This window comes from Rana temporaria, chromosome 6, assembly GCF_905171775.1.
Source record: "Rana temporaria chromosome 6, aRanTem1.1, whole genome shotgun sequence".
Classification (NCBI taxonomy): domain Eukaryota; kingdom Metazoa; phylum Chordata; class Amphibia; order Anura; family Ranidae; genus Rana; species Rana temporaria.
This window is the reverse complement of record NC_053494.1, coordinates 32,039,076-32,052,641: the sequence shown is the minus strand read 5'-3', so window position 1 is coordinate 32,052,641 and position 13,566 is coordinate 32,039,076. Positions and strand designations below refer to the sequence as shown.

Genomic DNA, 13,566 nt, shown 5'->3' with positions numbered 1-13,566 from the left:
GATGTTGGAGAAACTTGCCTCATATGTGAGAATAATCCCTACCTCATTGTCATTTAATGTGGCCATAAATGAAGCTAGAGAGTCCTGGTCACCTCTCCATAGGAGGAGGATGTCGTCAATGTACCGAGCCCAGAGGACAATTTCTGGTCGGTTTAAAGCATAGACGACATCCTCCTCCCATTTGGCCATAAAAATATTGGCAAGGCTGGGGGCAAACTTAGCCCCCATTGCCACCCCTCTTTGTTGCAGGAAAAAATCACCATTGTACCAGAAATAATTATTGGTAGTCGCGAACCTCAACAGGTCCATAATAAAATATTTCTGTACGACAGGGATGTTATCATTTCGACGAAGGAAGCATTCCACCGCCTGGAACCCCAAATGATGGGCGATGCTCGTGTAGAGAGAGGACACGTCCGCCGTAACAAGCAAAATGTCCCCACTGTACACAACGTCATTAAGGCGAGCAATCGTATGTCTAGTGTCCTTTAGATATGACGGAGCATCTTTGACCATCGGTTGCAAGTGAAAATCAATATATCTCCCTATTCGGGATGTGATAGAATTGATCCCACTAATGATGGGTCTTCCAGGGGGGTTAACAACATCCTTATGTATTTTTGGCAAAAAATACATAGTGGGGATGCGAGGAACCTTAGGCATCAAGTATGCTCGCTCCTTTTTGTCCAGTATCCCTTTCTGTGTTCCTGCGGTAAGTAGTTTGCACAGTGAGGCTTTAATCTTAGAAGTGGGATTTGAGGGCAATTTAACATAGGTGTTAGTATCTCCCAAAATCCGAAGCATTTCTGCATGATAGGCAGATTTGTCCAACACAACAATGCCACCCCCTTTGTCCGCAGGGCGGATCACCAAATCTTTGTGTTCACAAAGACTTTTCAAACCAGTCCTAATGCTAGGATCTGTAAAAGTTTTCTTTAGAGGTAATTCTTCAAGGTCTTTGAGGACCATATCCCTGAACACCCTCACATTGGGAGCCATAGGGCAGGAGGGGTTAAAAAGGGAGGGATTAGAGAATCCTGTGTGAACAATTTGGGAGGAGGTATCTGGGAGATTGGGTCTACAGGGATTACTAATAAAGTATCGTTGTATGTTTAATTTTCTTATATATTTTTGCACGTCAATAAACGTAGCAAATTTATTCAACGTTTTAGGTGGAACGTATTTGAGTCCCTTATCCAATACTGCCCTCTCTGTATTTGACAATAGGACTTTACTGAGATTAAAAATCCCTGTCCCCTTTAAACTTTTCGTTTTTTTCGTCCGGGCTCGTCGCCCCCCTCTCGAGCCCCTTTTGGTTCTCTTCCCCTGGGATGGTCTTCCCGGTCCCGGTGAAAATCCCCCTGGTATTCTAACCTAGGTTGCTCTTGATTATATGTATATGGGGACCTAACCTGACGGTAGTCATCTCTCTCCATATAGCCATATGTGTGGTTGGACTGTTTATAGGGGCCGGGTGGAGGGGGTCTCCAACCTCCATATCCAGGAGTGGATTGTGGATATCTGGTGGAATGTTCATAATAGTTATGATTACCATAAGGGGATGAATCATAGGGCCGGGGATCCTGGGGGGTGTCACCCCCCAGGATCCCCGGCCCTATGATTCATCCCCTTATGGTAATCATAACTATTATGAACATTCCACCAGATATCCACAATCCACTCCTGGATATGGAGGTTGGAGACCCCCTCCACCCGGCCCCTATAAACAGTCCAACCACACATATGGCTATATGGAGAGAGATGACTACCGTCAGGTTAGGTCCCCATATACATATAATCAAGAGCAACCTAGGTTAGAATACCAGGGGGATTTTCACCGGGACCGGGAAGACCATCCCAGGGGAAGAGAACCAAAAGGGGCTCGAGAGGGGGGCGACGAGCCCGGACGAAAAAAACGAAAAGTTTAAAGGGGACAGGGATTTTTAATCTCAGTAAAGTCCTATTGTCAAATACAGAGAGGGCAGTATTGGATAAGGGACTCAAATACGTTCCACCTAAAACGTTGAATAAATTTGCTACGTTTATTGACGTGCAAAAATATATAAGAAAATTAAACATACAACGATACTTTATTAGTAATCCCTGTAGACCCAATCTCCCAGATACCTCCTCCCAAATTGTTCACACAGGATTCTCTAATCCCTCCCTTTTTAACCCCTCCTGCCCTATGGCTCCCAATGTGAGGGTGTTCAGGGATATGGTCCTCAAAGACCTTGAAGAATTACCTCTAAAGAAAACTTTTACAGATCCTAGCATTAGGACTGGTTTGAAAAGTCTTTGTGAACACAAAGATTTGGTGATCCGCCCTGCGGACAAAGGGGGTGGCATTGTTGTGTTGGACAAATCTGCCTATCATGCAGAAATGCTTCGGATTTTGGGAGATACTAACACCTATGTTAAATTGCCCTCAAATCCCACTTCTAAGATTAAAGCCTCACTGTGCAAACTACTTACCGCAGGAACACAGAAAGGGATACTGGACAAAAAGGAGCGAGCATACTTGATGCCTAAGGTTCCTCGCATCCCCACTATGTATTTTTTGCCAAAAATACATAAGGATGTTGTTAACCCCCCTGGAAGACCCATCATTAGTGGGATCAATTCTATCACATCCCGAATAGGGAGATATATTGATTTTCACTTGCAACCGATGGTCAAAGATGCTCCGTCATATCTAAAGGACACTAGACATACGATTGCTCGCCTTAATGACGTTGTGTACAGTGGGGACATTTTGCTTGTTACGGCGGACGTGTCCTCTCTCTACACGAGCATCGCCCATCATTTGGGGTTCCAGGCGGTGGAATGCTTCCTTCGTCGAAATGATAACATCCCTGTCGTACAGAAATATTTTATTATGGACCTGTTGAGGTTCGCGACTACCAATAATTATTTCTGGTACAATGGTGATTTTTTCCTGCAACAAAGAGGGGTGGCAATGGGGGCTAAGTTTGCCCCCAGCCTTGCCAATATTTTTATGGCCAAATGGGAGGAGGATGTCGTCTATGCTTTAAACCGACCAGAAATTGTCCTCTGGGCTCGGTACATTGACGACATCCTCCTCCTATGGAGAGGTGACCAGGACTCTCTAGCTTCATTTATGGCCACATTAAATGACAATGAGGTAGGGATTATTCTCACATATGAGGCAAGTTTCTCCAACATCCATTTCCTTGACCTCGTCATTGAAGCCAAGAATGACCGTTTGATGACTAGAACATATTTCAAAAACACCGACCGTAACAGCTATATCCCTACGGATAGTTGTCATCATCCGGCCTGGCTGAAATCCATCCCTAAGAGTCAGCTGTTACGTATACGACGTAATTGTTCCGACACTAAAGACTTCTACTTACAAGCAGAGATCTTGAAACAGAGGTTCTTAGATAAAGGATATTCGAGGGAGGAAATTGAAAAAGAAATCCAACACATAGGAAGGGTTGACCGTACAACACTCACACTTGAAAGGACTAGAGCACCACCAGATCCCAAATTTAGGAACGCATTTTTTACTACGTTCTCGGGTCAACATAAACAAATTAAAAATATCATTTGTAAACATTGGGGGATCCTCAAAGAAGATCAAGTGTTGGGACCTTCCTTGCCAAGCAATGCCACAGTGATCTATAGGGGGGCTTCTTCCTTAAAAAATCAAGTTGCCCCCAATGTCATTGATCCGCCTAAAAAAACAATTTTCTTTCCCTTATCCAAAGGCTTCCACCCATGCAGGAAATGTAAGGTATGCCTTGAAAACATACATGGGAGGAAGAAAAGCATTTCTTTCCGGTCTAGTATCACTCAGATGGACTATCCCATGAAGCAATTTTCCACCTGTGCTTCTACATACATAGTTTATTTGATCACCTGCCCTTGTGGAAAACAATATGTGGGTCGTACTATCCGCAGTTTTTCCACAAGGGTAGGTGAACATGTTGCAAAAATCAAGAAAGGCAACGATAAACATACAGTGCCCAGACACTACCTACAGGTCCACAATAAGTCATTGACAGGCACCTCTTTTTTGATCATTGACAAATTTGTGCCACACTGGAGGGGTGAATCTAGTATTAGAGGGGTCTCGAAGTTAGAAGTGTATTGGATATACACTCTTAAAAGTTACGCCCCATTTGGACTCAATGTCGAATGGGACGTGAATGCATTTATTAATCAGTCCTGATTTTTTAAATCATTATTTTTCATATTTTTTTATGATTTTTTGACTCTTGGAATCGCCTATGTTTATTACAGCCAAGATTGTTTCTCCTGATTCGTTTACTTTTTTGGGATCTAGAGGAAACAACTAAATAACAACCAAAATAAAAAAAAAAAAAATTTTTTTTTAACTTTTTGAAGATGTTATATATATGTCTGTATCTCTTTAATTGGTTCTGTGATTATTCGTTGTATACATCTTTAGTGGGTCCTTGAGTCCATTACCATGATTGCTTACTTTCATCTGGTTCATATATAGTATTGTATATTATATACCTATATTGGTCCCTTGTTAAGTCCTAGTAGTTTGGGATGACTTGGAGTGATCTCTATCCACCCCGGTGGGCTCTTTGCTACCTCTGGGCTGATACATGACGCTAGGTGTCCGAGAACGTTTGTATGTTAATGCTGACGTTTGCTTGAGACATGCCTGAAGCGCATCGTGGAACGCGGCGTGACGGCGCTGACGTCATGACGCTGCGGAAGGGCTGCTGATGGATGCCCATTGGTCGGCAGACTATCTTCTGCACACCACAGAGAAGGGGAGTGACTGAGTCATCTTGTGTCTTGACGATGACACGTCTTGACGTTGGGCGTTATGACGCCAAGCCCCGCCCTGCTACTTCCGGCTTTAGGAGCGCAGGTGATGCCTGCAGTTCCGTGTTATGGAACGCACGCCGATTATGGACGAACAGATGCCAGCAATCAGGGACCTGGATTCAAGGTATTTAATGCAATGGGGGGAGCATAGGAGGACCAGATACCCCAGTCGAAGTCCGTTAGCGACGAAACCGGTCGGGTGATTACTCCATTGCATCCCCATTGCATTCTCAAACTTTGTTGGTACACTCCCTACACCTTTATCCAAGGTGGGAGTTCGCTGCTGTACTTATACTTTTTGCTATTTTTTTCATTTTTGATTGTTAGCAGAGTGACTTTTCTCATGTGTGGTCATTTGAAGTTTTTTCATATTTTATATTTATTGCAATTTTTGCCACGAGTGTATATTTGCAACGTTTTTATTAAATGTTTTTACACTATGAGGAGCACCTCTATTTTTTTTCTCTTACTACTTTGGGTGTTTTTGAGCCATTATCGATCAATCGATCCCAGCTATCCAATTTGAAAGAACAAGTGCTTCAGTAACCATTTCTGGATTGGACACGCGGAGTGAGGACCCCTGGACCCAGACAATCGGTCTATACAAGCCTTGATGACCCTCCCACCGTATGGTGGTTGAGAGGGTCCACCAACTCTGGTAAGGGTACCCACCCGTTTATTTATCCATTTATTTGTCCGATACTGAAGAGTTCTAACATTGAAGATACCTGCTCCACCCAACACTGGAAGTTTATATGTACTACTTAGAACCCACGTTTTCCAGCAGACTTTGTGTATTTGCATGATTGGGTTGAGGCCTTTGAGGCACACCTGATTAATAGTGGAATAGTGGAATGTTGCTATTGGAAGATTGTCTTTACAACTGACTCTGCATCGTTTTAGTATCAAACATCCAGTTTTTGTTTCATATCACATTGCTGTATATATTACACATTTGTTTGCATATATGTGACTACACAACAGGTATTCCACATATGTATACCTACTTGCTGATTTCTACAGCACGGATTTGTATCAATTAATTAATTTCACAATTTCACTATTGTGTATTATGTGGTATTAGGCTTAGACTTTAGGCCACTTACCTTCTGAGTACACATCTATTTCACCCTTTTTTAGGGGTCTTTATTATTATTTTTTTGGGCGCTACATTTTCTTATATATGTATGTATGTGTGTGTGTGTGTGTGTGTGTATGTATGTATGTATGTATGTATGTATGTGTATAATATATATATATATATATATATATATATATATATACACACACACACACACAAAATATATATATATATATATATATTTTGTGTGTGTGTATATATATATATATATATATATATATATATATATATATATATATATATATATTTTGTGTATATATATATATATATTTTGTGTATATATATATATATATATTTTGTGTATATATATATATATATATATATATATATATATATATATATATATATATATATATATATATATATATATATATATATATATATATATATATATATATATATATATATATATAGAATTTATTTTAGCAGAGACCCTAGAGTAAAATGGAGATCGTTGCACTACTTTGTCACACACACCGTTCTTACAAATGCTATTTTTTGGGGGGAAAAAATACCCTTTTTGAATTAAAAACAAATAAGATAACAGGAAAGTTGGCCCAATTTTTTTTCTATAGTGCGAAAGATAATGTTACGCCCAGCAAATTGATACCGAACATGTCATGCTTTAACCACTTCCATACCGCGCCTTTTCTTAGCACTTCTTTCCTTCATGTAAAAATCATAATTGTTTTACTAGAAAATTACTCAGAACCCCCAAATATATATATATATATATATATATATATATATATATATATATATATATATTTTTTTTAGCAGACACCCTAGGGAATATAGTGGCGGTCATTGCATCTTTTTATCTCGCACGATATTTGCACAATTTTTTTGTATAATGTGAAAGATGTTGCGCCTAACTTGTCACGCTTTAAAATTGCGCACACTCACGAAATGGCACCAAACTTTGGTACTTAAAAATCTCCATAGGCGACACTTTAATTTTTTTTTTACAGGTTACCATTTTAAAGGTGCAGAGGAGGTCTAATTCTAGAATTCTTTCTCTCGCTCTATTGCATGCGGCGATACCTCACATGTGTGGTTTGAATGGCGTTTGCATATGTGGGTGGGACTTGCGTGTGCGTTCGCTTCTGAGCGCGAGCTACTGAGGACCGGGGCATTTTCTTTTTATTTATTTTATTTTTGCATTTTATTTTATTTTTTTTACATATTTTAGTTTTTTTTTTTTTTTTTATCACTTTTATTCCAATTTACAAGGAATGTAAACATCCCTTGTAATAGGAATAGTGTGTAACAGGTCCTCTTTATGGAGAGATGCTGGGTCAATAAGACCCCACATCTCTCCTCCAGGCTGGAAAGCATGAGATCGGGGGAAAAAAAGTTCACCTTTCTCATGCTTTCAGCCGTGATTGCGGCTTTGTTTACTTCCGGGTATCCGGTCGTGATGTCATAACGCCGCGCCCGGGCCTCTGACAGTCATAGAAAAATCTCTATGGTCTTCATTCGGCGGCGGCCGATTCGTTCTCCGGGCCTCTGATGGCACGGAAGAGCCAGGAAAAGCACCAGATGGTGTCCCCTCCCGCCGCCTATAAGAACGATCAAGCGCTGCTATGATTGTTCTTATGGTGCACAGAATCGCCACCTGGAAAAAAAAGGATATCTGAATGATGCCTGTAGCTGCAGGCATCATTCAGATATCCCCCATATGACGTCCTACGGTACGGAAGTGGTTAAAATTGCGCACACTCATAAAATGGAGACAAACTATGGTACTTAAAAATCTCCTTAGGTGAAGTTTCAAAATTTCTATAGGTTACCAGTTTAGAGTTAAAAAAAGGGGGGACCGTGGGCTAGAATTATTGCACTCGCTCTAACGATTGCAGCGATACCTCACGTGTGTGTTTGAACACCGTTTACATATGTGGGCGCGACTTGCGTATGCGTCCGCTTCTGTGCACGAGCTCGGAGGGACGGGGAGCTTTAAACAAAAAATATAAAATAAATAATATATTTTTTTTTATTATATATAACAGGGGTGGGGAAGCTTCGAGTAATGAGTAGACATTTCCATTCCCTTCCTAACAGGAAGTATGAGGCAATATCTCCAATAAGGGCAATCTCTTTTAAAAGTTGTCCGGAACATGTCTGTCAATTGTAGGGCACTGCAAGTGTAAACTTGGCCTTATCTGCAGTGGTTTACTTTTTAGAGGGCAGTCAACAGGTGACTCGTAGGCAACCTGTTGCCTCCTGAATGCCTGCCCACGCTGCACCAATCGTCACGGTTGCTTGCAGTTCCACACCACACCATTCGACTCGGTTGCTTGTAGTCCCATTCACTTGAATAAGTCACGTTTAGCTGTGGAACTGCCTGCCGAACATGATGTGCTGTAGCCATTAAGCAAAGTATTGCTGCCACAGCATGTGTACCACCTCCTCCGTTTTGCTATATTAGGTTAAGGAAAGTGGTCGGGGGATTCAACCGCCAATTTTTACCACCAACCGTCTGCCAGGATAAATGAATTGATGATTTGCCCTCTATTCCTGTTCCGGTGACCATTGATTTCTCATCCTTTTCCATCCCAAACACCATGATCTCCATAACACATAGAAAAGTTGAATTTCCCCAACGGGGACACAGACGCCCATTGAAAACTTGACAAGAGTCCTAACACTGTCCACTCTATCCAGGGCTAAAAGTAAACCATTTTGGCTTTTAAAGTGGAGTTCCACCCATAAATATAACATTACATCAGTAGTTTTAAAAAAAATGTCATAAGTCCTTTACGAATTTTTTTTTTTTTTTTTTAGATGCCTTCAAAGTGTTGTTGCTAGGCAGAATAGTTAATCTTCCCACTTCCTGCACCTAGGTGCTTAATGCTTCCTAACCTACACCGCACAGACTCCTGGGAATGTAGTGGGTGTAACTTTCCAGGAGTCTGTGCACTCCCCAGTCTCAAAGAATCATGTGACTTGGACAGCACAGGTGCTGAAACCTGATCTGAAACTGCTTGTGCAGCACTGAGCATGTTCAAGATCTGCAAGGCTGAAATCCAGGAAGTCATACAGTCTGGCTTCATGATGCCCACACTTAAGATGGCCCCAGTCAATTTCTATTTTATAAAGTGTCTAAATGCTGTAACAACCTAACAAAACGGACCTTAGTTTACAGGCCAACTTTACTAGAATACATTAAGCTTGTGTATTACAGTGGTATTTATATTTAAAAAGTGAAATTGTGGCCGGAACTCCGCTTTAATATACTTTTAATAGGTGAAAATGGATGTTTCTGAATTCTGCTTTGTGTATCTTCCTCTTAGAGAGTCCACCATCTCCAAAGGAGGTCGAGGAGGTGGAACTATTGAACAAAGCCCTAGCGAAAGCATTAAAAGTGCGAGGAAGTATACAAACTGAGTCGCCTACCCCTCCCACCACGCAGACCATACCGGCTTCCTCAACAACCAAAGAAAAGACAGTGAAACCTTTACAAAAGATTGTAAATACAGGGACTAAACCCAAGACCTACCAGATGAAGCCTCCATACAAGACTATGCCGGAGAAGAGAAGGGTCAGAGGGTCTGCAAGACCAGCATTGACCAATACCACCAGAGCACCCCCATTACAACCGCTAACCTCAGAAAAACGCAATGTTGCCACAGACAGGCCAACCGAAAACAAAGCAGTTCCCATCAGGGCAGACAACACTCCGGGAAACTCGCGACCATCTACAGCTCCAGAAACTGAATATGTTGGCAGCAAATCAGCTGAAAATGTGAAGTCTTCCAAACAAGATCAAGTGAGACAACCAAAAGATTTGACCCTTAAAGATGTAAGGTAAGATACAAAGTCGAATCTACGGTATATACTTTGGTTTATCCATGTCAAGTGTGCTTAATTCAGAATCTACAAAAAAAATCATATATACAGTGGAACCTTGGTTTTTTTTATATATAAAATTCTCACTCGGTTTCCGTGTGTTACGCAAAACAAGCAGAATTCAAGCTAATTCGGTGTGCAGTACCGCATTTAGTCAGAGGTGCGGGGGAGCTGGTGACACTCGGACCAGTTCGGAGCCGTTTGAAAATATTCTCTCGGAAATACTCCGTTCCCGAGTGTTTCCGAACCTTTCCAAGGCTCTATGGCACACCCCCCCCCCCCTCCCCACACCTCTGGCCACATGCGTTATTGCATGCCATAGAAGTCAATGCGGAACAAATTATCTTTGTTTCCGTTGACTTCTATGGGGAAACTCGCATTGATATGTGAGTGCTTTGGATTACAAGCATTCTCCTGGAGTGGATTATGCTCGTAATCCAAAGTTCCACTGTATATAATATACACACACACAGTATATTGCAAAGGGAACATGCTCAACTGGTATTGACAGGGGTTAACCATGCATGAGACCGGGACATCCAGGAACGGTCCAAGCATACACCAGTCAGTGCGCGTGTGTATGTATATGCGCTTAGCGCCCACCTTGTACTGAAGAGGAGCGGCCGCTGTAGGCAAAGCGCTGTACTTGTACGTCACTGCCTATGTTTGGGTTTAAGGCGTGCACATGTGTGCCCCCCCCCCCCCCCAGATCCAGCTGTGATTGCCTGTCAGCAAGTCCTGGCCAATAATTTTCGGCTGGGATGTGCTGATCATCGTGTTGACTTTCAACAAGGCGCTCTGTACACAGGGAACAATCTCTGTGTTTCTCATCCCTGCATAGCAATCAATACACTAAAAAACATATAAAACATGTAGCAGAAAACAATTTATGGAAAACCCGTTGGTGCCTACCACATACTTTTGTTATATTATAATATATGTGTGATGCCTTTTGCATACTTTTTTCATATACTGTAAAAATTATAAGGACATAGTACCGTTTGTTAGTGTATTTTTTCTTTTACAGACCAACACTTAAGCTGCCAGTAGAGTTTCAGAAACGTTACAAGAAGAATAGCAGGTGAGCTCAATGGTGTTAAATGGCTTAGAACCAGGTCACACAAGCAACCATGTTGTTGGCAAAAACTTTCCAGCAACACGCGATTGCTAGGAAGCCACTTACTATTTCCCATTGTGTTGCTGACTGGTCTGCTAGTAATCGAGAGATGTGGCTGCTATATCTTGGCGATTCATTTCCTTTAGGATTTAGGAACCAGTGTGCACATTTAAAATGACAATAAACTATATATCCGTATTCTCCAAATATAGTCCATACACATCCAGTACCTAATTGCCCTGTATTCTATTTTTCATGAATTTTTTTTTGTTAGTGTTTTTTACATTTTTTTTTTTTTTCCTCCTTGTAACGTCCTCCCCTGAGCTCTACTCTATGCACATTGCACATCACATAGTTCATATCTGACCCCAGATATCCCCCCCCCAGCACTCTGACCCCTTTACCCCCAGGACTCTGACCCTTCTACACCGTAGATATTCCCCCCAGCACTGTTGCCATATGCCATAAGATACCCCTTGTATTGTTACCCCACTACATCCCTGATACCCCCTACACTGTGGCCTCTCTACGTCCCTTATATCTTTAGAACTATAGCCACCCAAGCTACCCCAAGCATTGCTACCCCCTATACACCCCAGATCCCCCCTCAGCATTGTTTTCCCCCATACACCCTTGATATCCCCCAGAACTATTATTCCATCCACGTAGTACCCCCTTTTCCAGTGGAGATACAGTGCATGTAAACTTTTGGCCACCTCCAGCACTGGACTCGCCTATACCAATCAAGCAGGCAGAAAGAGAGGCGGAGGAGGGAGCATCCCTCTGGGCATTCCAAGCCCTTCGGTGCATACAGTGCTGTACAGCTGGGCTCACCATGACCCCATCCACAATGCTACTTCCGCAGGTGGGCTCTCAGTGCTGCCGACTCGGCAGCTCCCACCCGCAGCCTTCAAGTCAGGAGCATTCAAGCTGCATGGGGTGGGGTCAGAGCATCACTGGTGGGCCTGGTCCTGTCCCTCCCTGGCTGCAAAATGGGTATTGTTCTGCACGGCTGCCAGCCTGTCTCCCCATCATTTTCCGTGCAATCAAGGGGCCCCCAATTTTGGGGCAGCGTGGGCTCTACCAGCTGCTTTGGTGAAAGTGCAGGGGCCCCCCATGCAGCTGGGGCCCCTGGACAGTGCCCAGGTGTGCCCACTCATTAAGATAGCCCTGGATCCCAAAAAAGGATGTAGAGGCCACTTTTTAAAACTGATCTTTTAGTTACCGTATATACTCAAGTATAACCCGAGGCACCTAATTTTACCACAAAAAACTGGGAAAACTTATTGACTCGAGTGTAAGCCTAGGGTGTCCATCTGCATGTCTCGCTGTGTCCATGCCTCACTGTGTCCATGCCTCGACTGACATTTAACATGGGAGTCTATGGAAGGGGTGCCCGGATTTGAAAAATCGCTGCTACCCAGCCACAGGTCCCCCAGACAACAAACTTTGCACACTTGTAGAGGAGAAATGGGGCTACATGTGTGCCAAGTTCCAGGTCCAGGAGACCTACGAATGGCCAGTACCGGGTCCCCAAATTCACCAGAGAAATTGCCGTTTAACAAGGAAGTCTATGGAAGGGGTGTCCGGCTTTGTAAAATCAGAGCTCCCCGGGCGTAGATCCCCTGGACAACAAACATTGCACACTTGTAGAGGAAGAGTGGGGCTACATGTGTGCCAATTTTGGGGTCCAGGGAACCTATGGCCGGCCAGTACAGGGTCCCCAAATTCCAGGAGATCAGGCACAAAAAGGTGACTCGAGTATAAGTCGAGGGGGGCATTTTCAGCACACAAAAAATGTGCTGAAAAACTTGGCTTATACTCGAGTATATACGATACCCTTTTTAAGCTTGCAGTAATCTCACATAATATGTTCTGTTATATCCAGCTAAACCCTACCACTTTACATATAAATCAGCAATAGAATATTCCAATATGCTAATTGTCATGATTTTTATTTATTTTTCTTGCAATTTCTACTATAAGGAGACTGTTTGCAATAAAAAAAAGTGGCAAACCATTGTTCTAGGCAGATATGACGCACTTAATTATGTTGCATGTTTTGTAATCGGCCCTACAATATAGGTTAATTTTGGCACATTGTTTTGGAGCATGGTATTGCTGTCGACACTTGCCGTAGACAGGATGCCATAACTTCAATGCCAAGAACCTGTAGACACATTCTTGAACAATATATGTAAAAAAAGAAAAATGGCATTGTTTATTACTTCCTTACAGTGTTGTATTTTGTCAAGACATCGGGGGTCATGCTCGGGGTCTCCATATAGGACCAAGATCAAAACCTTCTTTGTTCCTCTCAATCAGGATCACCAAAGAGAGGGCTGTAAGGAAATTGCATGCATTCATTCTGTGCCTCCATAACTATATACTGTCTTCCTGTCTTTTTTTGTAGATTGTGGGAGAAATACTTTGAGATTCAGTCCCGTGTTCCTGCTTCCAGGCCCTCCTTTATCCAGCAGCTGCAGACAACGGTATCCTTTTCCTGCTGCTTGACGTAAGAGGCCATTTGATGGTCCTGGGAGAATAATGCGCCGTTTGTAGTCAGATGTGGCTAACAGATGTACGATCCCCTTGACCAGTCTGTCACATTGTGAACGCACTCCGC

The 13,566-nt window shown here is 42.5% G+C and overlaps 1 protein-coding gene across 1 annotated transcript in view; it reads left to right on the top strand.

Annotated features, from left to right (window-relative positions):
* Positions 1-13,566, top strand: part of TEDC2 (tubulin epsilon and delta complex 2) — a 76,157-nt gene that overhangs the window by 33,837 nt on the left and 28,754 nt on the right. Inside the window, exons 6-8 of the mRNA XM_040356609.1 lie at positions 9,268-9,781; positions 10,851-10,904; positions 13,354-13,432. Coding sequence (XP_040212543.1) covers positions 9,268-9,781; positions 10,851-10,904; positions 13,354-13,432 — 647 coding nt within the window. The remainder of the gene's footprint in view (positions 1-9,267; positions 9,782-10,850; positions 10,905-13,353; positions 13,433-13,566) is intronic.